Raw genomic sequence first — 25,639 nt, 5'->3', positions numbered from 1 at the left:
CTGAGCTGTCTCACCTCTCCTAATGTAACATGTTGGCCACCTGCTCTTGGATGATCATTAATTGCTAAACTCAGTGAGGATACCCCATTAGCATAGCCCTCTGTAGATCAGAAAGACTAAGCCCAGGAGATCTATCAGCTTCTTCATCCCCAATAATGGGAATTTACAGACATGTGTCAATCCACCTAAGTACATAGGGTGTTCTGAGACTTCTTATATCTCTGACATTCAGCCATGTCCATACAACTTTAATGTTCCATGTTCTAAGGACCCTCTAAAAGTTAACATTGAATGATAAAAGAAATATAGCTTATTACATTCTGTAAAACTAATATCTTTCAAATGGGGACCCACTAAGTCCAAGGTGTTTGTTATCATCTTAGTACATAAACATATTAAAAAACCTCTTCACCACCCAGACATAACTGACAGATCTCTTCAGGATCTGATCGACAGGGCTTGGCTGTCCCTTCTAAAATGGAACAGATCCTACTATCCCTGAAAAGTCTCCAATAAATCCTGTCATCACCTTGTCTTAAGCTGTTGCTAGTGGGAGACCTAGTAAATGTCCTGCTGATTGATGATACCATTTGTCTGGATGGGGCTTATAAAATGCTTTGTAATTTGTTCCCATAGTTTCTAAGCCCCCTAAGAAAAATTATTTGTTCTTTCTCTACATGTGACCAGAAAATAAAAGAAGAATCTGTGTAAATAAGTAGCAAGTGACTTCATTTCTTGCAGTGTCAAATACCCCCAGGAACCAACTAAACAACCGATATAAGGACAAGACCCTCACTCATGTCACCCAGTCCTGTAGTGCAGTGGATAGATTTGCCCTGTGCTGGGACTTGGGAGGTTTAGGTTCTAGTCTTCCTTCTTATAGTAACTAACTTTGAGACCTTAAATAAGTTATGTCACTTCTCTAAGCCTCAGTTTAATGATCCATGAAATGATGATGGCATTGAACTGGATAGAATCTGATGCTCTATGTTCAGAGGTCCATTCCAGTTCTAATATTGTACGATCTCTTTTAGCTCTAGGTATTCTGTGTTGAGTATTCCAGTCTTAGCATTCCTTATGGTGCCATTTGTAACCCCTTCTACCTCTGACATCTTAGGTTTCTATAATTATAAGCTGCATCCCCATAATGACATGTGATTCTTATACCCTACTATAGATATCAGAGGAAGAGATTGAAAGAATTATGTCTGGGCAAGAATTTGAGGAAGAGGCAAACCACTGGAGCACCAATGGAGACAGTGACCACAGTTCTCCTGGCAATGGAGTTTCTGAGAGTAACCAGCCTTCACCAGTTTCTACACTGTCCTCAAGGTGAGATCCTCCAAGGAAGTATGCTTTCCTTTTATGTCCTCCATAGCTCTTTAGGAATGGCCTCTAAAATTAGAAGCTTTTTTTACCTACATTATTTTGAAGTAAAATGTCTTTGAGAGAAGTTTCTAGCTAACAGATTTGTAATACCCTGAAGGAGCCTATAAGATAATAACTCAAGGGGTCTTAACCTGAGTACCATTTGGTTCTCTCTTGCCATCCATGATAGTAAGGAGCATATTTTAGAGTCAAGAAGTATGTGTAAATTAAGCACAAAGAAACATTAATCTGTGTTTATATACTTTGACCAGATTTAGTATAAGTGATACACTCAATGATGAGCAGAAATCTGTCAGGGTGGGTTTTGTCCCCTTTGAATCCCCTGAGTCTCAGGTTTCCTGATGGTCAGTAAAATAAAGATACTGAAATAAATAACATTCGCTTATTCCAATAGTCTTTGTTTTAAACTCCCTTCTAACTCCAGTGGTCTGTATTCGAACATTCTGTTTTTTAAGGACCTGTTTAACATTATGTGTTTGGCTGTCTCTAAGATCCTACGTCTTTCTACTTGTTATCCATAGTTATAGGTTTATAATTCCTTAGCAATCTTTATTTTAATTATTATTTTCTTTTATAAAACTCTTACCTTCCATCTTGGAATCAATACTGTGTATTGGTTCCAAGGCAGAAGAGTGGTAAGGGTTAGGTAATGGAGGTTAAGTGACTTGCTCAGGGTCACACAGCTGGGAAGTGTCTGAGGCCAGATTTGAACCTAGGACCTGTTGTTTCTAGGCCTGACTCTCAATCCACTGGGCCACCCAACTGCCCCCATAAATCTTTATTTTAAAAGAAGTACATTACAGGTTTGAAAATTTATGAAGTTTCTTATTAAAGATAGTATGGTCCATTTAGTTCATAGGAGGCTGGAAACTAGGTTCTCTTCAGGACTTTCCCTGTGACCTTAGACAAAGTATCTAATTGTTCTCTGCTTGTTTCCTCTCTTGTTAAGTAAAGTGGGATTAGGACCTTCCTTTATCATAGCCAGTGTTATAGTGGAAAGAGCACTGGACTTGAAGTTAAGAGATCTGGGCTTGATCCAAACTCTACTCCTGAATAGCCCCATGACCTCATTGGACAAATCATTTTCCTTTTCTGAGCCTCAGTTTCTCCATGTGTAAAATTGGGATAATAGTACTTGTCCTATCTACCTCAAAAGGTAATTCTAAAGAAAGCACTTAGTCAACTTGAAAGCACTTAATAAAAACTAGTATTGTTATTCAAACCCACTTATTAATAATGAATACCTACTCTGAGCAAGATATTATCCTAAGAGTCAATGAAAAAGACCATAGTTCCTGCTTTCAAGATTATGGTCTAGAAGACAAGACAAGATGGATATAGGGATAGATATGATGAAAGTTAGAATGTGATGAGTGCAAAGGAGAGGTCTGAACATGTCAGTGTAAGAGATGTGAGTAGGGAGTGAGAGATGAACACTGCTAGCCTAGGGATAAGTAGGTATCTAAGAAAACTGGCTCACTTCTCACAAAGGATGCCACGTGAACAGGACCTTGGAGGAAATAAATTATTTTACTATGGAGAAGTAAGCAGGGGTAAGGGCAAAATACATTCCAGGCATAGAGAATAGCATAGAAGAAGGAGACCTCAGATTAAAAAGGGGAGAGGGAAGATAATCTTATTGACCCAAGAAGATAACTGAGTATGAGTTCCAAGACAAAAGAGCAGTAAGGGCAGGCATTGAGGGTTAAGTGACTTGCCCAGAGCCACAAAGCTATGAAGTGTCTGAGGCCAGATTTGGACCTAAGACTTCCCATCTCTAGACCTGGCTCTCTAAGCACTGAGCTACCTAACTCTTCCTTCTATAGCACTTTTATGATTTCAAAGCACTTTCCACCCAACAAGAGAAGGGAAGAGTAGGAGGAAAGGAAGAAGCATTTATGTAGCTCCTAATATGTGCTAGGCACTGTGCTAAGTACTTTTTGCTAATGTTATCTCACTGGATTTTGACAACTACCCTGGGAGATAGGTATTGTTGTTATTCCCATTTTATAGTGGAGGAAATTGAGGCAGACAGGGGTTAAGTGACTTGACCATGGGTCACACAGCTAGTGCCTGTCTAAGGCCAGATTTGAATTCAGGTTATGCTGTGCCAGGAGTATAATCATCCCTATTTTATAGAATAGAGCTGCTGAGAGGTTAATTTGCTCATGGCAAAATTCAAACTCATGTCTCCTGACTCTCAAGTACTGTTTTTCCATGTGAATGTTTATTAAACTCCTACTGCTTGCAGTAGAGTCTTCTCAGTGCTGGGGATACAAAGATTAAAGATGATGCACTCATGGCTACAGAGGGAGGGATAAAGTGTACATGATTAGTCTGGTTTGTCCTGAAGTGATGTGAAAGAAGGCAGGACAGACAAGTTGGAATGTCACTGTGGGCAGTCTCAAATGCCACACTAATGAATTGAAACTTGACTTTTTAGGCAACAGGTTTCCTATTCAAAGATAAATAATACTTGCTCCCTTTCTAGAAGGCTTTGTGAGTCAGTGTGAATATTTCCCCTTCAGTTTAACTGAGAAACAGAGCTTTAGAGGGGGAAAGTAACCTGTCTACTTATATATGTGTGTTTGTGTTTGTGTATGTGTATATATATATATAAATGTGTATGTATAAATATATATAAATAAACAGATAGACACTCACCCAGAATAGAGTGTAATAAAGTATGGAAAGGTTTGCATTTTTCAGATTTTGCACAGTTATGCAAATTGCAAACCTTTTGAAAGGTTTCCCTTTGAATAGAGAAAAAGCTAGAGAGACATTCCTTTTTTAAAAAACAACCCAACACCACTTTTCTACAAGGCTGATATAGGGGTGGGGAGTTGTGTCCTGTGATCATTATGGGACTCATCTGACATCATTGTTCCATATGTAAAACAGTGTTGGAATGGAGCAACTCCAAAGTTTCCAGCTCTAATATTCCATCAATCTACTCTGTTCTGGAAAGAGTTTAAACAGAGTGGGGATTGGGGTGGGGAAATGAAGAGATAGTGGATTAGTGGAGTGGGACCAGCCCTTTACCACCTCATACTGTAAGAGTTAAAATTTGGGGGAAACTGAGGCAAGTAGAAATTAGTTTCTCTCTGGTAGAGGTTTTATATTTTTTAGAAGTTTATTAAAGATTAAGAACTTAAGAAAATACAAATAGAAAGGCATGTGCTAGGTGGGCCAAAAGGCCCAATTCAATTTCACTCACATCATGAGAGATGCATCTGCTCTGAAGCGGAAGTAGGAAAGAGGGTTCAGTAGGTGGGGAACTCCTTTAAATAATAATTTGTGATCTCGCCCAGGTGGAAATCTCAATGAGATTAGAGGGCATTCTGGGAGCTAGCAAGGACTCCTGGCATTTGGGTTCCAGAGTTCAAGTCTCCATTTTTACAATACAAGTGAAGAAATTGAAGCCCCAAGAGGTTTAGGATATGTGAACTAAAATAACCCCCTTATCATGATGAATTACAACTTGACAATGTAACACTGACTGGAGTGAAGACTTCATTTACAGGGGAAAGAGACAGATACACGTCATACTAATAGGAAGTTTCTTGGCCCCTGAAAACAATCAATTGGTTTGTTATAAAAAGAATTCCTCGAGGCAGACTTCCAGGTAAACATGGCTGCAATCTAGAAGCGAATCGCTTCCTTTCCCCTGGCACCGAATGAAATAGACTACCTCAAAAGAGCATAAAAATCATCCTTGGAAGAACGGAGGGACTCTCCAGTATGCCACAGCAACGAAGGTGCGTGGGGTTTGAACATTTCCATACTATAAGAAGGAGGTAAAGCTTGCACAAAAATGTGAACTGAGCTGCCCTTCCCCTACCTCCCCCACGGAACCAGAGTAGGGGCCAGTGCGCTCACCAGAGACAGCAAGTGAGTGAGGAACGTCTCTGTCTGGGAGGGCACATCAGGGTCCCTGGGATCTAACGAGGACTGCTAGGGAACTACCCCCTCAGGGCAGTTTCACTGGAGAACCCTGTGCACTAGAGAACGCACAGACCGTGGGGGGCCCTTGCAAACTTCGAACAGTGTGGAGTCTTTAGAGAAACTGTAGAAACTGCCTGAGGCCAAAGATGGTCTGGTCCTCTCTGTAGTGAGGGGGGGCATGCCAGGGTCCTTGGAAACTGACAGGGGCTACCAGGGAACTACCCCCTCAGAGCGGTTTTACAGGAGATTCCTGCGCACTGGAAAGAAGAGACCACAGAGCATGGGGGCGGGCACGTTAACAAACCACAGAGGCTGGGAAGAACTAGTCTGAGGCAACTTAAGTCCACAGAAAACCCGCCCACATCACCCAGACCTCTGACCAAAAAGGAAAGGGAAAACCACCAAATGGATGGCTCACACTGCCCAAGATCAACCCTCCAAGAAGAAAGGGGAAAAAATGACTATTGAAAACTTTTATGGAGGGTAAACTCAGGTGACAGAGGAGAAAGAGGATGAAATTCAAACAAAATCAAAACATGCTCCCCCCCCCAAAAAAAAATGGAAAGTATCCACAAGCTCTGGAAGAACTCAAAATGGGAAAAAAGTCAGGAAGAGGTCAGCAGCCTGACAGACAAGAACTCAAAATTGGAGAGAGAGCTGGAAGCCTCAAACAGAAGGGCAGACCAAACTGAAAAGCAAAACCAGTCCTTAAAGATCAGAATTAAGCAACTGGAAGACAATGATCTTGCAAAACAGCAAGAATTAATAAAGCAAAGTCAAAAAATTAATGAATTAGAAGAAAACATAAAATAGCTCACTGACAAGGTGACAGACCAGGAAAACAGAGGAAGGAGAGACAACTTGAGAATCATTGGTCTTCCCGAAAAACCAGAGATAAACAAAAATCTTGATGCCATACTACAAGAAATCATCAAAGAAAATTGCCCGGATGTTCTCAAGCAAGGGGGCAAAATAGAAATAGAAGGGGTTCATAGAATACCCTCTATACTAAATCCCCAAAAGACAACCCCCAGGAATGTAATTGCCAACTTCAACAGCTTCCAAGCTAAGGAGAAAATCTTACAAGAAGCTAAGAAGAGGAACTTCAGATATAGAGGAGCCCCCATAAGGATCATATATGACCTAACAGCGAACACACTAAGAGACTGCAAAGCCTGGAACACAATATTCAGAAAGGCAAAAGAACTGGGTCTTCAACCAAGAATCAGCTACCCATCAAAATTGACTATATACTTCTGGGGGAAAAGTATGGGCATTCAACAAAATAGAAGATTTCCAAGTATTTGCAAAAAAAAGACCAGAACTCAGTGGAAAGTTTGACATCCAAACACAAAGAGCAAGAGAAACATGAAAAGATACATATGTAAGAAAGGGAAAAGGATAAAAGTATTTTTTTCCCCTCTTACTCAAACTCTCTTCTATAAGGGCTACAATTAGATCCAATAATATATACTAACATATGGGGGAAATGTTATCTGTAACTTTCAAAAATTGTATGCATTAATAGAGTAGTCAGAAGAATCACTCATAGGGAAAGATCGAGGCATTAACATGGTTTGGAGGGGGGAAAGGAAAAAAATGGGGGGGCTCTACGATGGTAATAAGATATACTTGAAGAAATAGAAATAAATTAAATAGAATAATCTTTGTCACACAAAGATATACATGAAAAGGGGAGGGGAAGAGTGCTAATTGCTATTACTTAAACCCTACTCTCAGTGAAATCAACTCTGAGAGGGAAGAGTATCTAGATCCATTGGGATCTTGAATTCTATCTTATCCAACAAGGTAAGGGAGAAGGGTAAACTAAGGGGGGGTAGGGGGAAGGGAGTACAAAAAGAGAAGGAAGGTGAGGGGGGAGGGGAAGGGAACAAAAAGGGAGGGGTCAGAAAGGGAAGTATAACAAGGGAGGGGACTAGGGGGACTGATTTAAAGTAAACCACTGATCTAAAAGGTCATAGCAAAAGAAGAAAGGTCAGAATCAGGGGATGATATCAAAATGCTGGAATTGAAGGAGGAAATAGATAATAAAACTATACTAGTGGGAGATCTGAATGAACCACTATCAAATTTATACAAATCAAATAAAAAAATAAATAAGAGGTGAATGAAATACTAGAAAAATCAGAGTTAATAGGTATATGGAGAAAAATAAATAGGGACAAAAAATAGGGACCTTCTTTTCAGCAGCACATGGCACATTCACAAAGATTGACCATACACTAGGTCATAAAAACATGGCATACAAATGCAGAAAAGCAGAAATAATGCAACCTTTTCAGATCATAAGGCAATAAAAATAATGATCAGTAAGGGTACATGGAGAGCAAAATCAAAAATCAATTGGAAATTAAATATGATGCTCCAAAATCAGTTAGTTAGAGAATGAATCATAGAAACAATAATTTCATTGAGGAAAATTACAATGGTGAGACATCCTTTCCAACCTTATGGGATGCAGCCAAAGCAGTACTAAGAGGAAAATTCATATCCCTTAGTACATATATTAACAATTTAGGGAGGGCAGAGATCAATGAATTGGAAATGCAAATCAAAAAACTTGAAAGTGAACACATTAAAACTCCCCCTGAAGAAAACCAAATAAGAAATCCTAAAAATTAAGGGAGAAATTAATAAAATTGTAAGTGATTGAACCATTGAACTAATAAATAAGACAAGAAGCTGGTACTTTGTAAAAAAAAACAAACAAAATAGACAAAGTACTGGTCAGTCTAATTTAAAAAAGGGGAGAAGAAAATCAAATTAACAGTATCGTAGATGAAAAGGGGGATCTTACCTCCAATGAAGAGGAAATTAAGGCAATCATTAAAAACTTCTTTGCCCAATTATATGGCAATAAATATGCCAATCTAGGCGATATAGATGAATACTTACAAAAATACAAATTGCCTAGACTAACAGAAGAAGAAACAGAATTCTTAAATAATCCCATATCAGAAAAAGAAATCCAACAGGCCGTCAAAGAACTTCCTAAGAAAAAATCCCCAGGGCCTGATGGATTCACTAGTGAATTCTATCAAACATTTGAAGAACAGCTAACCTCAATACTATACAAACTATTTGACATAATAAGTAAAGAGGGAGTTCTACCAAATTCTTTTTATGACACAATCATGATACTGATTCCAAAACCAGGTAGATCAAAAACAGATTAAGAAAACTACAGACCAGTCTCCCTAATGAACATAGATGCAAAAATCTTAAACAGGATACTAGCAAAAAGACTCCAGCAAGTGATCAGGAGGGTCATTCATTATGATCAAGTAGGATTTATACCAGGAATGCAGGGCTGGTTCAATATTAGAAAAACCATCCACATAATTGACCATATCAACAAGCAAGCCAACAAAAACCACATGAATATCTCAATAGATGCAGAAAAAACCTTTGACAAATGACAACATCCATTCTTATTAAAAACACTAGAAAGTATAGGAATAGAAGGGTCTTTCCTAAAATAATAAACAGTATATATCTAAAACCAACAGCTAGCAATGGGGATAAACTAGATGCATTCCCAATAAGATCAGGAGTGAAACAAAGATGCCCATTGTCACCTCTATTATTTAACATTGTACTAGTAACACTAGCAGTAGCAATTAGGGAAGAAAAAGAAATTGAAGGTATTAAAATAGGCAATGAGGAGACCAAGTTATCACTCTTTGCGGATGATATGATGGCCTACTTAAAAAATCCTAGAGAATCAACAAAAAAGCTAATCAAAATAACCAACAACTTTAGTAAACTTGCAGGATACAAAATAAACCCACATAAGTCATCAGCATTCCTATATATTTCCAACACATCTCAGCAGCAAAAATTAGAAAGAGAAATCCCATTCAAAATCACCTTAGACAAAATAAAATACTTAGGAATCTATCTCCCGAGACAAACATAGGAACTCTCTGAACACAACTACAAAACACTCTCCACACAATTAAAACGAGACTTGAGCAATTGGAAAAACATTAACTGCTCATGGGTAGGATGAGCCAAAAAATGAACATCCTACCCAAACTTATTTACTTATTTAGTGCCATACTCATTGAGCTACCAAAAAACTTTTACTGAATTAGAAAAAAAACATAACAAAGTTCATTTGGAAGAACAAAAGATCAAGAATATCCAAGGAAATCATGAAAAAAAATGCAAAGGAAGGTAGCCTTGCAGTCCCAGATCTCAAACTATACTATAAAGCAGTGGTCATTAAAACGATTTGGTACTGGCTAAGAGACAGAAAGGAGAATCAGTGGAATAGACTAGGGGTAAATGACCTCAGCAAGACAGTCTATAACAAACCCAAAGACCCCAGTTTTGGGGACAAAAATCCACCATTTGACAAAAACTGCTTGGAAAACTGAAAGACAGTGTGGGAGAGATTAGGTCTGGATCAACACCTCACACCCTACACCAAGATAAACTCAGAATAGGTGAATGACATGAACATAAAGAAGGAAACTATAATTAAATTAGGTGAACATAGAAGAGTATACATGTCAGACCTTTGGGAAGGGAAAGACTTTAAAACCAAGCAAGACATGGAAAGAGTATCAAAATGTAAAATAAATAATTTTGATTACATCAAATTAAAAAGTTTTTGTACAAACAAAACCGATGTAACCAAAATTAGAAGGGAAGCAACAAATTGGGAAACAATCTTCATAACAAAAACCTCTGACAAAGGTCTAATTACTCAAATTTATAAAGAGCTAAAGCAGTTGTACAAAAAAACAAACCATTCTCCAATTGATGAATGGGCAAGGGACATGAATAGGCAGTTTTCAGCCAAAGAAATCAAAACTATTAATAAGCACATGAAAAAGTGCCCTAAATCTCTATAATCAGAGAGATGCAAATCAAAACAACTCTGAGGTATCACCTCACACCTAGCAGATTGGCTAACATGACAGCTATGGAAAGTAATGAATGCTGGAGGAGATGTGGCAAAGTTGGGACATTAATGCATTGCTGGTGGAGTTGTGAATTGATCCAACCATTCTGGAGGGCAATTTGGAACTATGCCCAAAGGGTGATAAAAGACTGTCTGCCCTTTGATCCAGCCATAGCACTGCTGGGTTTGTACCCCAAAGAAACAATAAGTAAAAAGACCTGTACAAGAATATTCATAGCTGCGCTCTTTGTGGTGGCCAAAAATTGGAAAATGTGGGGATGCCCTTCAATTGGGGAATGGCTGAACAAATTGTGGTATATGTTGGTGATGGAATACTATTGTGCTCAAAGGAATAATAAAGTAGTGGAATTCCATGGAGACTGGAACAACCTCCAGGAAGTAATGCAGAGGGAGAGGAGCAGAACCAGGAAATCATTATACACAGAGACTGATACACTGTGGTACAATCAAAAGTAATGTACTTCTCCATTAATCTCAATGTAATGTCCTTGAACAACATGCAGGGATCCAGGAGAAAAAAAAACCCAACAAAACACTACCCACAAGCAGAGGACAAATGGTGGGAGTTAAAACACTGAGGAAGGGCAACAGCTTGACTACAGGGGTGGAGGGGATATGATTGAGGAGAGACTTTGAATGAACACCCTAATACAGAAACCAATAGCATGGAAATGGGCTTGGGTTGAGGATGCATGTGATACCCAGAGGAATCACACATCGCCAGTGGGAGGGATGAGGGGAGAGGGGGAGGAAAAAAAGGTGAACTTTGTTTCTAATGAATAATGTTTGAAAAAAAAAAAGAATTCCTCTACAGTATGTAATAGGTTTCACCAGGTCCTGTGCTAGGTTTCCCTTAATGTAGAAGAGGACACAGATATAAATAAGCATATAAAGGAAAACAATAAAGATAATATATCTTGATTCAGGGGGAAGGAAAGACACTTCTGTAGAAGCTAGGGGGCCTGGGAAGGCTTCATGGAAAAGACAGTGCTTGAGCTGCATTTTGAAGGAAGAGAGAGATTCTAAGACCAAGATCAGGAGAAAATGCATTCCAGGCATATGGACCAGCCAGTGCAAAGCCAGGATGATTGGAGGTGGAGGTTCATCAGAATAGAGGGAAGTCCAGTTTGCCAGCATCACAGTGGGCAGGACAAAGAATATTGTCCAGTGACTGAAAAGCTAGGTTTAGGCCAGGAATCTCTGTTCATTGAATTGGGGAGGGGTGTGGTTAAGGCTACACTTAAAGGAAACCACTTTGGCAGCCTTGTGTGCGGGAAAGGCTGGAGTAGAGAGAGCTAAAACAGGCAGAAAAGTAGTCTCACTGGATTGTAGTGAAGGAAGCATTTTGTGAACTTGAAAAATGCCTAAAAAAATGTGCCTTAATACTTCTGATATTTCAGAAAATGCTTAATTTTATCACTTCATTGTGGGAAAGGTCATCACATTAGGAGTTTGAAGACCTGCACTCCCCTCCCCATTCTGCCACTCAGTAGCCATGACTTGGAGCAAGTCATTTTCCCTCTTTGGGTCTCCATTTCTTCACCCTTACGAGTTAGCTCTAACTTCCAAGAATGAGGCCTCCTGATTCTCATTCGAAGCCTCTTCTCTCCACACATGGCTGCTTGTAGCTTTCCTGGGCAGGTGCCAAGGACGAATGCACCAGTGTGATGAGTATACTTCATTCTTTCAAGTGGTGTGAGGTGAATGCAAGATGGTCAAGCCTGCAGCTGCCTTGATTAAGATGAAACTTTTCTCTTCTAGTAGGTCTGTGGAGCTGAATGGATTCACTGCCTTCAGGGAGCAGTACATGGGCACCCCTGTGCCCCCACACTATCAATATATACCGCACCTTTTTAGCTATTCTGCTCACTCGCCTCTGCTGCCCCCCCAAGCCCGGAGCCTGGACCCCCAGTCCCACAGCCTGATCCATCAGTTGGTGCTTGCCGAGGACCTGGAGCCTCTGGGCACACCCATGTTGATTGAAGATGGGTGAGTGACTCTCGATTGAGGGTGTTGAAAGCCGGTGGGGTTTGGGCCTCATTTCTCTCCTTAGATGCCAGTGGGACCCTAGTGAGCAAGGGAGGCAGAGACTCAAGCTTAAAATATTTGTTATTTGAACAGTTTACATTGAAGCTCACTTGTTAACATCGGGGCCTTCAGAGATGTTTGTAGATACCAAACAGCACAGTGGAGAGAGCACAGAGCTTGAAGTCAGGAAATTTGAGTGGAACCCCCTCAGTATGACTATGGCAGCTAGCTGACACAGTGTGGAGGGCATTGAGCCTGGATCCAGGAAGGGCCCGAGTTCAAATCCAGTCCCAGATACTTATTAGCCATGTGACCCTGGGCAAGTCACTTAACCTTTTTTTTTTTTAAACCTTTACCTTTTGTCTTGAGGTCAATACTGTGTATTGGCTCCAAGGCAGAAGAGTGGTAAGGGCTAGGCAATGGGGGTTAAGTGACTTGCCCAGGGTCACATAGCTGGGAAGTGTCTGAGGCCAGATTTGAACCTAGGACCTCCCCTCTCTAGGCCTGACTCTCAATCCACTGAGCTACCCAGCTGCTCCCTCACTTAACCTTTATCTGCCCCAGTTTCCTAAACTATGTAAAGGGGATTATAATAGCATTTACCTCCTAAGGTTATTGTGAAGATCAAATGTAAACTGCTCCTCAAAGTGACTGGCCCTAGTAGGCATTTAATAAATGTTCATTCTCAACCCCCCTTCCCTGCTTCCTCATCTGTAAAATGGAGGCAATAATGTTTGTACTACCCTTAATGTAACCTTTCTCAAGAGCCATTCTCAAGAGCTCTAGATGAACTGGAGCTGTTATTTCCAAAAGAAAAAAACAAAAAGGACCACACAGCCCCTCCAGAATGAGCTGATCCAGCAAAAGACCATCAGAGTAGTAGTAGTCTCAGAGATGCCCCTGATTTAGACCACACTTTGTCCCTATCCAGTTGCATGATCTTGGACAGAGTTGTTTGAATTCCCTGGGCCTCCAATTCCTCATAGTCCCCTTGTGTGTTCTCAGGTCTCTTCCCCACTCTCACATTTCCTGCCCTTCAGAGTTGTCTCGCTGTGTTCTAAAGGCTTGTACATTGTTGGCAGCCTGCCTGGAACTCTGTTGAGCTTCTAGCCCTGAGCAGGCTGCGGCCACCGCCTGTGGGTCTTCACCACTAGGGGACACTGTGGGCAGCAGAATAAAGTCACTACTTGGAGCAATCAATTAACTTGACAGGCTAAGTTGTTTGGCCGTTATTTATGGAATTTTTTCTTTTTTAAATTTAGTCTCTCCCTCTTAGTCCCTCCTCTACCCAACCCCAAACAATTTTTTTTAATCCTTAATACATTGTCTCACAAAGCAAATTCACATGTTTGTCATATCTGAAGATTTGTTTCCGTTTTTTAAGTACATCACCTCTCTCAGGAAGGTTGTAACATGCTTCATCTTCATTCTTCAGGCTTCTAAAGCATTTCAAAATTGTTTTACTCTATATTATTATTATTGTCTAAATTTGTCTCCTAGTTCTGCTCATTTTGCCCTTTCCAGTTTTCTCTGAAATTGTTCATTTCCTCATATCTTATAGCACAATAATATCACATTTATGTGTTCCAACTTATTTAGCCATTCCCCGGTGGGAGGATATCTCTTAGTTTCCAATTTTTGTTTACCTGGAAAAGAATTGCTATAAATATATTTGTAAAGCCCTTATTTTTCTTTCCTTGATATCTTTGGGGTATAGGATTATTTGTGGTATAGCTGGGTTTCAATGAGCATGCATAGTTTGTTCACTTTCTGGGCATCATTCCAAATTGCTTTTTAGGATGACAAAACTAGTTATCAGCTCCACCAACAATGCACTGGCATCCCTGTTTTCCTTTAGCCCCTTGTTTTATTCTTTTATCAACTTTGCTAGTTCAGTAAGTGGAAGGTGGAGCCTCAGACTTGCTTTATTATTTTGCACTTCTGTAATTATTAGTGATTTATAGTAGAGATGTCAAACATGTAGCTCATAATACTCCTGAGTGGGACTCAAACCATATTAAAGAGTAAGTGGGAAACAGTTATCAAAATAAAGTAAAAATACAATAAAAAATAGGCAACATTACATTTTAAAACTAAGCCAATACATAGCTTGCAGGGATCCTTATATACAGTTTAGTGGCTCCTGTTTCTGAGTGTGACACTCCTGTTTTAGTGGACTTTTTAATAAAAGTGTTGATAGTTTAGATTTCTTCCTTTGAAAACTGCCATGTCATGCTATGTCTTTTAACCATTTGACTATTTGAGAATGGCTTAGTCTTACAAATCTAAATCTGTTCTCAGATCTCTCTCTCTCTTTCTCTCTCCATATATGTGTGCATGTATCTTGAAATGAACTTATTGCAAAACTTTTCCCCAGTTACTTGTTTCTATTCTAATTCTTACTTTATTAGATTTGTTTATAATAAAACTTTCTATAACTAAAATTTTCCATTTTTTTCTTGTAAGATCCTCTCTATCACCTGCTTAGTCATGAGCTCTTCCCTGATCCATAGATTTGTGTGGTGACATAGTGGATAGAATGCTGGGCCTTGAGTCAGGAAGAGCTGAGCTCCAGGCCAACCTCTTACAGTCACTTAAACTTCATTTGCCTCAGTTTTCTAATCTATAAAATGGGCATAATAATAGCACCCACCTTGCAGGGTTGTTGTGAGGCTCAAATAAGATAATTATAAAGTGTCCGGTGCAGTGTCTGGCACATACTATGTATACTAAGCTCCAAAGATATGCTAACTATTACTATTGTTCCTTGCTTGGCTCTTAATTTAGGTTGTGACTTTTAATCTCTAGGTCAAGTATGTATGTGGAATTTCTCTTGGTGTCTATACAGTCCATGTCTTGTGGGAAGAAGGGTTTAGGTGAAGTTCCCCTCCCTAGCACCCTTAGACAAGGAGTGCTGATTTGGCAGATTCTCAGTCCACCCTGTTTGTGCCACCAGGTACACTGTGACTCAGGCTGAGCTGTTTGCGCTGCTGTGTCGCCTGGCAGACGAGCTGCTGTTCAGGCAGATTGCTTGGATTAAGAAGCTGCCATTCTTCTGCGAGCTTTCAATCAAGGACTACACCTGCCTCCTGAGCTCCACATGGCAAGAGCTCATTCTGCTGTCATCCCTCACCGTGTACAGCAGGCACATCTTTGGGGAGCTGGCGGATGTGACCTCTAAGTATTCACCCTCCGATGAGGAGCTGCACAGGTATGGGGATGGGGAGGCCTTCAGGTGTCTCCATTACACAGTCTTCATTAATAAGTTGTAAACCTTCCTTTCCTTCCTTCCTTCCTCCTTCCCTTCCCTTCCCTTCCCTTCCCTTCCCTTCCCTTCCCTTCCCTTCCCTTCCCTTCCCTTCCCTTCCCTTCCCTTCCCTTCCCTTCCCTTCCCTTCCCTTCCCTTCCCTTCCCTTCCCTCCCCTTCCCTTCCCTTCCCTTCCCTCCCCTCCCCTCCCCTCCCCTCCCCTCCCCTCCCCTCCCCTCCCCTCCCCTTTTTTCTTTCTTTCATGTGTATTTTTTTATGAGTATTTCTTTCTCTCTCTCTCTCTTTTTCTTCCCCTCCCCCTTCCATCTTAGAATCAATATTGATTCTAAGGCAGAAAAGTGGTAATGGCTAGGCAATGGGGGTTAAGTGACTTGTCCAGGATCACACAGCTAAGAAGTATCTGAGGTCATATTTGAACCCAGATCCTTCTGTCTCTAGGCCTGGCTCACTACTAAGCTATCTAGTTGTCCCTTAAGCCTTCTTTTCTAGGGACACTTGGCTTAACAGAGGGTAAAGTGACAAATATAGGTGAAAATAATCCACATGAATCTTAAATATGATGGGCTCTGAGCTGTAGGCTTAAATGACAATAACTGACATATGATTTATTTAACACTAAAGTTTACAGAATGTTTTAGGTACACCATTTCATTTGAGCCCTCTAACAACTCAGTGAAGTGTAGCTGGTACAGGTCTTTGACTCAGAATATTTAAAGTGCCAGAGATCTAAACATATAGAGTGATGGCATTAAAAGGAACTTTACTACTAATGATATACTTCTTTGACCTCTCTATGTGGGGCTCCCTCCAGTGGTGCACATTCCAATCTATTCTATCATCCTGTGTAATTCTTGATGATATTTGCCTATAAATTCTCTGGAGAGGGTCCACCCAACATGCTGGGAGCCTTACCCTAGATCCTTCCTACATCCTTTCTTAGGCAGAGTACTCAGAGAATCCAGCATGCCATGCCTTGATTTTTCCTTTGTTACCTCTTCACCACTTTTCCTGCTTATATGTTTATCAGGTGGATATTCCTTATGTCACTTTTTCAGGTTATCATGAATGATAGACTGTAATGCACTGAAACTCGCCATTGCCCCTTTATGTCAGCCCTGATTCACAATATATAGCCGTGTAGCATTATTGGGAGAATGTTGCTATTAGAAAATAGGTTTTGTATCATGGAAAAGCTCACTACCATTGAAAATGCTTTGCAGTTTCCCAGATGTTATCCTTCTCCTTTCTTTCCCTCATCCAGGTTTAGGCCAGCTCATCCACTGGCAGTTCCTGGCTGAGATATGTATACAATGAATGGGCTAATTCCAGTGTCAAATAAGATCATGTATGTTAAGACATTTTGCAAACTTTAAAGGGCTATATAAGTGTCAGTTATCATTATGATTAACTCCAGTGACTGGCCATACTGCCGTTTGCCCTACCTTCCATAGGAAGACTTTCCAAGACCCATATTTTTTCCTCTTTACCCCCTCCATAGCTCCCCAGAGCCTCTCCTCCGAGTTTACCTTCCATCTGCTTTGTTGGGTGTCTTCTTTGTATCCTCAGTGCCCAGAAGATTGACAGTGCATTATAGATGCTTATTGATTGTGATTGATTGGCCAGTGGACATTCCTCATATACTTGGCTTTTCCTATCTGGATTGTTAGATTAGTGCTTTGAGTATCTGTACATCTCATTGAAGAGTATTGTGAGAGTTGATGTAATCGATGTCATGTCATCATGTTGTCCAAGAGGAACATCAGAGGGATCTTACTATAAGGAAACCCTTTTCCATTTAGATACTCTCTGTAAGACAGTGATGAATACCTCTAGCAAGAAAATTTTATGTCCTTGCTGATATTGATCATCAGAGGATAATTTAACAAAATTACTTTTGTGTTTGCGTCAATCAAGAAAACAGAACCATTGCCCTTCTCCTTGGATCTCACATTAGGTTAGGTGAGGTTAGGTGATTTGCCCAAAATAGCAAAACTAAAAGCAATAGAGCCCAGCTCTGCTGCTGGTGATGCCATACTGCAGGTTTTTTTTTTCTATATGAATATTAGCAGTGCATTTTCTCAAAATATAGATTTTTCTCCAAAAGGAATCTAGAATAAAGCTCATAAAACTAGGAAATTGTATAACAATACTCCTTCAATCTCATCGGGGTTTCTTACATTGAGGTCACTGTGTTAGACTTTTGGGAGACAAAGACAGAAATAAAACAGACCTTACTCTTGGAGAGCTTATCAGAGGAGCCAGTTGGTACAAGGTATAGAGTGCTGGATCTAGATTCAGAAATTTGTTGAGTAACCCTGGGTAAATCACTTAATCTGTTTGCCTCAGTTTCCATATATGTAAAATGGAAATAATAATGCCATCTACCTCCAATGGTTGTGAGTATCAAGTGAGATAGTATTGTAAAGTACTTAGCATAGTGCCTAGCATATAGTGAATACTTATAAATATTATCCATTAGCATTATTATTAGGAAATATACAAAGGTAAATGTGAACAGAACAAGAACAAAATAACAAGATAGTCATGGAGGGCACTAGCAACAGTAGAGTAGATCACAAAAGGCTTAGTGTAAAAATTGGTACTGGAGCCACTCTTAAAGGAATCATGAGATTTTAGGAGATAGAAATAAGGAGGGAGTGCATTCCAGAAATAAAGGTAGATTGTGCAAAGGCTGTTAAGATAGGAGTTGGTGTGTGAGGAATAGCAAAAAGGCTAGTTTTGCAAGACTATGGCATATAAGAAGGAAAGTAGCAGTTAAACTGAAAGCTGCATTGGAGCCAGGTTATGAAAGGCTTCAAATGCCAATCCAGAGTTTGTTTTATTCTAGAAATTAAGGAGCCTCGAGAGTTTGAGTAAGAGAATGATATGGTCATATCTGTGCTTAAGCAAAATTACTTTGGTGGCTTTGTGAACTGATGGATCAAAGTAAAGAGAGCTTTGAGACAGGGAGACCAATCAGGTGGCCAGTGGAGTGGTCCAGGTGAGAAATGATATAGGCCAGAGTTAAGGTAGTGGCTTAGTGAGTAGAGGGAAGAGATGCTATACAAGTAGAAATGATGAGATTTATTGAATGATTGGATGTATGGGATGAAGGAGAATGAGGAGTTAGGGCTAATGCCAAGGTTACAAAACCAAGTCACTGGAAGAAAGTTTGGAAAAGGGATAGGTTTGAGGGGTGACAGAATTAAATTCTTGTTTGGCCATGTTGAATTGGAGATGTCTCTGGAGCATCCAATTTGGAATATTCAATTGGCAACTGATAATGCAATAGTAGAACTCAGGAGACTGGGCTGGATATATAGTAGAGTCATCTTGATAGAGATAAAACCAGTGAAAACTGAAGAAGTCATCAGGGAAGAAGGTAAAGAGAAGAGAAGAGAAAAAATCAGAAGGAAAGACCCACAACAGAGACTTGGATCTGCAAGCTCTTACACTTGCAGCTCTTCTGGGAGGCTAATGAAAGGAGAAGGTTGGATCTTCCTGACCTTGTTATAATATTCCATTATAAATGGTCTTTAAAGACTTGGGTGGAGGAGGGGGTGGATATAAATGACAGTATATTTAACCAAGTTGACAATCTGTCTAGTAAACTAAGCTATCTGATGTTCTGAATGACCTAACCAGTGCCAGAGATGCTAATTCATTATTTTTATCCCTTTTTTGGGTCTTCTTCAGACCTAGCATTGGACAGCCAAGTGTTTGGATAGCAAGCAGCCTATCCTAATATTGTCAGGATCTTCTTAGATGACTGCCAGCAGTCCTTGTTTGCATTTGGCTTGTCTAGAGTTTTCTTCAGGGTCAGCTGCTGGGCGCTGTTCATTCCAGGGTGATGAATTTTTGGAGTCACTTCACAGGTCAGGGGATATCATAGAGCTGTTCGCAGTCTGAGTTCTCTAGGGATATGAGCTTAGTGAGGCCCAGCACTCCCTCTGCCCCCAGAGTGTTATTCTCCTAGAATTAGGGGAAACAAGAGTATAGTGAAAGTCAATGAGGCTGAATAGCAAGAAGGTTTTTTTTCCCCTTAGTGGAATCAACCTGTTTAGAAGGAATTAACAAGCAAGTATGTTCTAGTCCTGCATCTGATTTAAGGATCATAAAAATGTCTTTTAGAATCAGAGAATTTTAGCATTAGCACAACCTTTCGAACATAAGACATAAAAACATTTATGCCAAAATAAAAATAGCCATCATTTCTTTTTTTAAAATAATATTTTATTTGATCATTTCCAAGCATTATTCATTAAAGACAAAGATCATTTTCTTTTCCTCCCCCCCCACCCCTCCCCTCATAGCTGACACATGATTCCACTGGGTATCACATGTGTTTAGCCATCATTTCTATAGTGCGTTCCAAAGTATTTTACATACCTTCTCACTTGATTGTCAGCACTCCTGTGAAGTAGATACTATAGTTTTTTAATCCCTATTTTATAGATGAAGAATCAGAGCCTTAAATTCAGAGATCAGATTTTAATCTCTTGCTCTCTTCCCTCCAAGTCTAGGGTTTTAGAATGTTAATTCCATAGAAGCTTGTGAACTAAAAGGACTTCAAATTATAGAATGTTGAGAATGTTAGCTCTTTTTTTACAGGTGCAAAAACTGAGGCACAGGGAGACCAAATGATTTGCCAAAGATTATACAACATAGTTCTTTATCAGTAGAAATAAAGATAAATTTGAGGAACTGCAGGAGGAAATGGACTAAGAAGGTTACTAGGTTATTTCACTGCATAAAACACATACTTCTCTTCTAGGGACTGTATGTGTCCACGATTAAAGTATGAGTCTGTATATATTTAATAGGCAGTGGCTCCTTATTCTCTTGCTCCTTCCCCACCTCCCTTTCCCAGCCATGTCTTTACCTTTTAACAACTTCAGGGTGAAAAAGAGTTTCAACGGTGTGAGCAATTCTTTTCTTTTTTCATTGCTAATATTAGATCAAATTTATGGTTGCTATTTCCCCTAATCAGTCTCTTATCAGAGAGTGAGACTTAGTGAGTTTGATTTAAAGCAGATTATAGCACCAGCCCGTGACTGCTCCTGGCCCTAATGAGCTCTTCTGAACTTTGCTGCTAAGATTCCTCTAGCCCTCATTTAATAGTTCATTCTGAATCCCAGGCTTTTACTCCTCAACTACCAAATCCAGGCCATAGTAGTCTTCTTCATCATTATCATCATCATCATCAATATCACCACTCATTTCTGTAGCAATTTACAATTCACAAAGTGATTTCCTCACAACACCCCTCTGAGGTGGATAGTATACAAGCATGTGTGTTCCTATTTTATAGATGAGGAAACTGAGACTCAAAGGGATGGAATGACTCCCCCTTGACCATGGAGCATTTAACAAGGGCCTATTTTCTGATAAATTGCTTAGCCCTCATCAGAGGGATAGGATCAGATGTTCTGTCTACTCCTGAGAAGGGAAAGATCTGAGAATAGTATTCAGAGAAGGGAAAGAGATAATAGTGACCATTTTCTATTTTGTATCTCTTTAAGATTGAGGGGGGGGGCAGCTGGGTAGCTCAGTGGATTAAGAGCCAGTCCTAGAGACGGGAGATCCTAGGTTCAAATATGGCCTCAGCCACTTCCTAGCTGTGTCACCCTGGGCAAGTCACTTGACCCCCATTGCCTAGCCCTTACCACTCTTCTGCCTTGGAGCCAATACACAGTATTGACTCCAAGACGGAAGGTAAGGGTTTAAAAAAAAAAAGATTGAGAATAGGGAGCAGCTGGGTGGCTCAGTGGATCGAGAGTCAGGTTTAGAGAAGGAGGTTCCTAGTTTCAAATCTGGCCTTAGACACTTCCTAGCTGTGTGACCTTGGGCAAGTCACTTAACCCCCATTGACTAGCCCTTACCACTCTTCTGCCTTGGAACCGATACACAGTATTGACTCTAAGACAGAAGGTATGGGTTTAAAAAAAAAAAAGATTGAGAATAGCTTTCCTACATTAACTCTTAGGTGGAATAATGTAAGGATTCATTTTTTCAGAATTCAATAGTATACGGATGCCATTTTTCAGAAAAGGAAAATTGAAGCTGAAAGGAGGAATGATTTATTCATAATCCCAGAGGTAGTGAGGGAACAAGCAGAGCTAAAAGCCTAGGTCTCTTGAAATCTAGTGCTCTTTCTCCACAGTATCCTGCTCCGCTCTCAGGATGCCATTCACTAAGTTCAGGAAACTAGAATGTACATTTTTCTTTTACTTTTCACTGGGTTGGATTTTTTTTTTTAACCCTGTTCATGGGAATAAGTTATGAAGCCATGGATGATTCTTCTGTCTTGGCCCCATGAGATTCGTTTGACATCTTCCCTTGGCAATGACCACACTTCAGATAGTGGTAAAAGAATAAAGTGTTACAGAATCATGGATTATTAGAGCTAAAAGAAAGAGACCTTATGACATAAAATATTAGAAAAAAAGACAGGTTGGAAGGAACCCATGTGGTAGGGATCTTCAAACCTTGAGTGTTAGAATGAAGAACTTAAAATGCCAAAACTGGAAGGGACTTTAAGACCATCTAGTCTAATCTTTTTTTTTTTTTAAATAGAGGAGAAAACTAAGCCTTGACTAGATCTAGAATACTGTATTCAGCCCTGGGCACTACATTTCAGAAGAGAATTGGTCTCCCAACATACTTAATGAGACATAATTTATTTAATGTCAGTTTCAATTGTTGATGAAATGGTCCAGCGGTTTTCAGAGAACCTATGGAGTATGTTTTCCTTGTCCTGTTATACTTGTGGAATAGGAATGGGGAAAAGAAGAAAGACCTTGTTTGTCTTAGCTTTTATTTTTTTTGCTTTGAATCCTGATAATTTGTAGCCAGAGGCTATATGGATGTCAGAACCCTGAGGCAAGGGCAGCCTGTGGAGGAGGGAAAGCCAGAGCTGGGGAAGAGTAGGTGCCCCACAGAACAGAGAGCGGCTTTGTTTGAAAAGGGGAGGTGTCAAAACATAGCAAGCAAGTATGTAAGGAGATGAGGCAGAGCTCACTGGGGCAGACAGCCAATGGTCAGTGGCCATTTTCAACTCCTGGGAAGCTCGCAACTGAGGGTGTGCATTATCTGTGGGCTAGAGAAAGGAAGCTTCAATCATTATAATAACGTTTCCTTTTTCTGTAGCACTTGATGGTTTACAAAACGCTTTATCCTCCATAACCATGTTAGGGAGAGTATGGATATTAATCCCCTACTCAAAAGCCTATGAGTCCTGTTGCCTAGAAGATAACAAGGCATTGAGAAAGCCTCAATGTACAATAAAGTAGGCACATTCTCTCAACAACACAAAAGATTTAAGGTTTATTGGATAAAACTTCCAACTTGGAATCAGAGGGTCTTGAATTTTGAGGGGATGGAGGGGCACTGTATGACTCACTAGCTGTATGACCCAGGACAAGTCACTTCATGCCTTTGAGATGAATTTTAATTCTCTTTTAAATGAGAGGGTTGGATTACATGGTTTCTTCTTACAGGCATACCTTCCAATTTTGGCATTCTCTGTTCTGTGGTCCCTTTGAGTTCTGACATTCTGTGTTATAAGGACTTTGACCAGCTCTAAATCCTATAATCCTTAAGATAGTAGCAAATTCCTTTGCTAAGGGGCCTTTTCAATGGCAACTGTCTCTTCAAAGCAACTTCTTCCTATGAATTTTATATTAACTGTCAGTACTTTTTAAAAATCTGTGATTGCTTCTGTACTCCTTGTGATATCTATTTCAACCCCTCAGTTCTTTGATTTTATGGATCACTGTGGCCAAGAGACTTACTGCTCTGCTCATTCATTTTTCTGTGAGCCATTCCACATTTACCTAGTGACATCCTCAGGTGACAGAAACACAGACTGTCTCTCACCAGATCTTTCCACCTGTCAGAATTTACACACTACTGATATGGCCTCCAGAGGGAGTCCAGGGTTATCTCCGTCACAGTGAGAAAGACACCAATTCTAGTAAAACAGTGAAATGCAGTGCTTCTAGAAATCTTATAAATTATAAAATCAATGAAGATAACAACACATACTGTACTTGAAGTTTGCAAAATCCTTTCCTAATCCCATGATGATGATGATGATGATGATGATGATGATGAGTCCATATCATTTATAACAAGAAGGGACCTGAAAATTCATTTAGTTCAATCCCCCAATTTAACTTTGGAGGAAACTGATAGTTAATAAAAGGATGATGACTTGCCCCTAGACATAAACGTAGTACATTTCAGGATTTGAACCCAGATTTTCCAGCTCCAAATCCAGTACTGATAATGGCAATGGAAATAAAATCCTTGGCTGCAAGGAGTATTTGCAACTTGCCTTAACCCACCTCTCTATGCCTGGTATTTCTCTTTGCTTTAAAAACATTCAGTTTCCTACTAGTATGCCTACAGTTGCAGCATTCCTCCTTGCTTTCCAAGTTCTCTCCTCACCCAGGGAAGGACTTGCCTCCCCCGTTTGGCTGTAATCTCCCTCTTGGTTCTCAAGAGCTCCCACCTGTGACCCTGAATATTGTTTCCACCTGGCAAAGCAGTTGGCCCAAGATGACAGATCAGAAGCAGAAATAGACTGGTCTGACTTGGGGCACCCTGTGGACCCTAAGAGAGAGGATTGGATGGCAAAATTGTTTTCGTAATTCAAGCCCCAACTTTTCCAATAATCACAGAAGGGAAAGGACAAGTAAATAAGTTTTGAACTGACTTCTGATTACCTCCACTGTAATCCATCAGAATATCAGATGCACATTTTTACTAGTAGAAAGATTACTGCACTTGGGGGTAAGGAGACCTGGGTTCCAAGTAAGTCCCAGCTCTAAAGGTCACCAGTTGTATTCCTTTGGACAAATCATATCACATCTCACACTTGCATTTCTACATCTATAAAACAAAGGGATTGGACTAAATGATGCCAAAGATGTCTTCTGAACCCAGCAACTATATTCAAAGGGAACTTCCAATTCTAAATTCCATGATTCAGTTTAGCAAGAGCAAGAGCTGATCAATGTCTCTATAATGCTTTCAGGTTGACTTAAACCATTTAAAGTGTTTTGTAAACTAAAAGGCACTATAGAAATGTAGTTTATTAACCCAAAACACATCTATTTGACACTTGCCTATCAGTTGCAGGAATAGATGCAAAATTTAGATGTTTGGTCCTTACTCTAGTTAAATTATCACCAGGCATTCAATAAACATTTATTAAGTACCTGTTACATGCCAGGCACTGTTCTAAGAACAGAGAATACTAAAAGAGTTGAAAGGTAGTTTCTTCTCTCAATGAGTTCAGAGTCTAAAGGAAGGTACAACAACAAGCAAACAAATATGTACAAATGAGCAATATTAAAGAAGAAATTATTAAGAGGGTAGGCACTATAACTAAGGAGATTTTACTAAGGACTTAAAGGAGGCCAGGAGACAGAGATGAGAAGGAAGAGCATTCCAGATATGGGGAACAGCCAGAGAAAATGTTCAGAACTGAGAGGGAAAGTGTCTTGTTCATGGAACAGCAAGAAGGCCAGTGTCACTGGATCAACAAATGCATGGTAGAGAGTAAGATGTGAGAAAACTTGAACCAATAAGGGGACAAGACAAAAACACAGGTGACTAATATGTAATCAAACAAGAGTTCATGTAGTGTAGTTAAAAGAGCCTGGGGCTTGAAGTCAGAAGAATCAGATTCAAATCTAGCCACTGTCATTTACTATCTGGGAATTTCAGCAAGTCATATTAATCACTATAAATTTACTTTGTGGGTAAAGTTTTCATCTCTAAAAAATGAAGAGCTTGGGCTAGATAATCTCTAAAATTCCCTTTTGTTTGAATATTTTCTATTCCCGAGTCCTATCTCTCTCTGTTGATTAGAGTTCTGAAGACTGTCAAAGTTGTTTTTCCTTTACATTGATGTTCTTTTAGAAGTTGTTCTGCTGATTCTGTTACTTTATTTACTCTGTATCAATTCATACTAACTAGGATTCTCTAAATTAGTCTTCCTTTTATATTCTTATACCACAATTTGTCCATCCATTCTCCAATTGACA

At 39.8% G+C, this 25,639-nt stretch overlaps 1 protein-coding gene across 6 annotated transcripts in view; it reads left to right on the top strand.

The window, feature by feature from the left end:
• Window positions 1-25,639, top strand: part of NR6A1 (nuclear receptor subfamily 6 group A member 1) — a 261,882-nt gene that overhangs the window by 219,182 nt on the left and 17,061 nt on the right. For 4 of the 6 annotated variants that reach the window (XM_056812122.1, XM_056812121.1, XM_056812119.1 and 1 more), the window contains 3 exons: window positions 1,178-1,332; window positions 12,050-12,277; window positions 15,273-15,527. In XM_056812122.1, coding sequence (XP_056668100.1) covers window positions 1,178-1,332; window positions 12,050-12,277; window positions 15,273-15,527 — 638 coding nt within the window. The remainder of the gene's footprint in view (window positions 1-1,177; window positions 1,333-12,049; window positions 12,278-15,272; window positions 15,528-25,639) is intronic. The other 2 variants (XM_056812123.1, XM_056812120.1) reach the window with 1 other exon arrangement.

Source organism: Monodelphis domestica, chromosome 1 (assembly GCF_027887165.1).
Source record: "Monodelphis domestica isolate mMonDom1 chromosome 1, mMonDom1.pri, whole genome shotgun sequence".
NCBI classification, from domain to species: domain Eukaryota; kingdom Metazoa; phylum Chordata; class Mammalia; order Didelphimorphia; family Didelphidae; genus Monodelphis; species Monodelphis domestica.
Note: the sequence above shows the minus strand (reverse complement) of the source record. Positions and strands in the feature narration are given on the sequence as shown.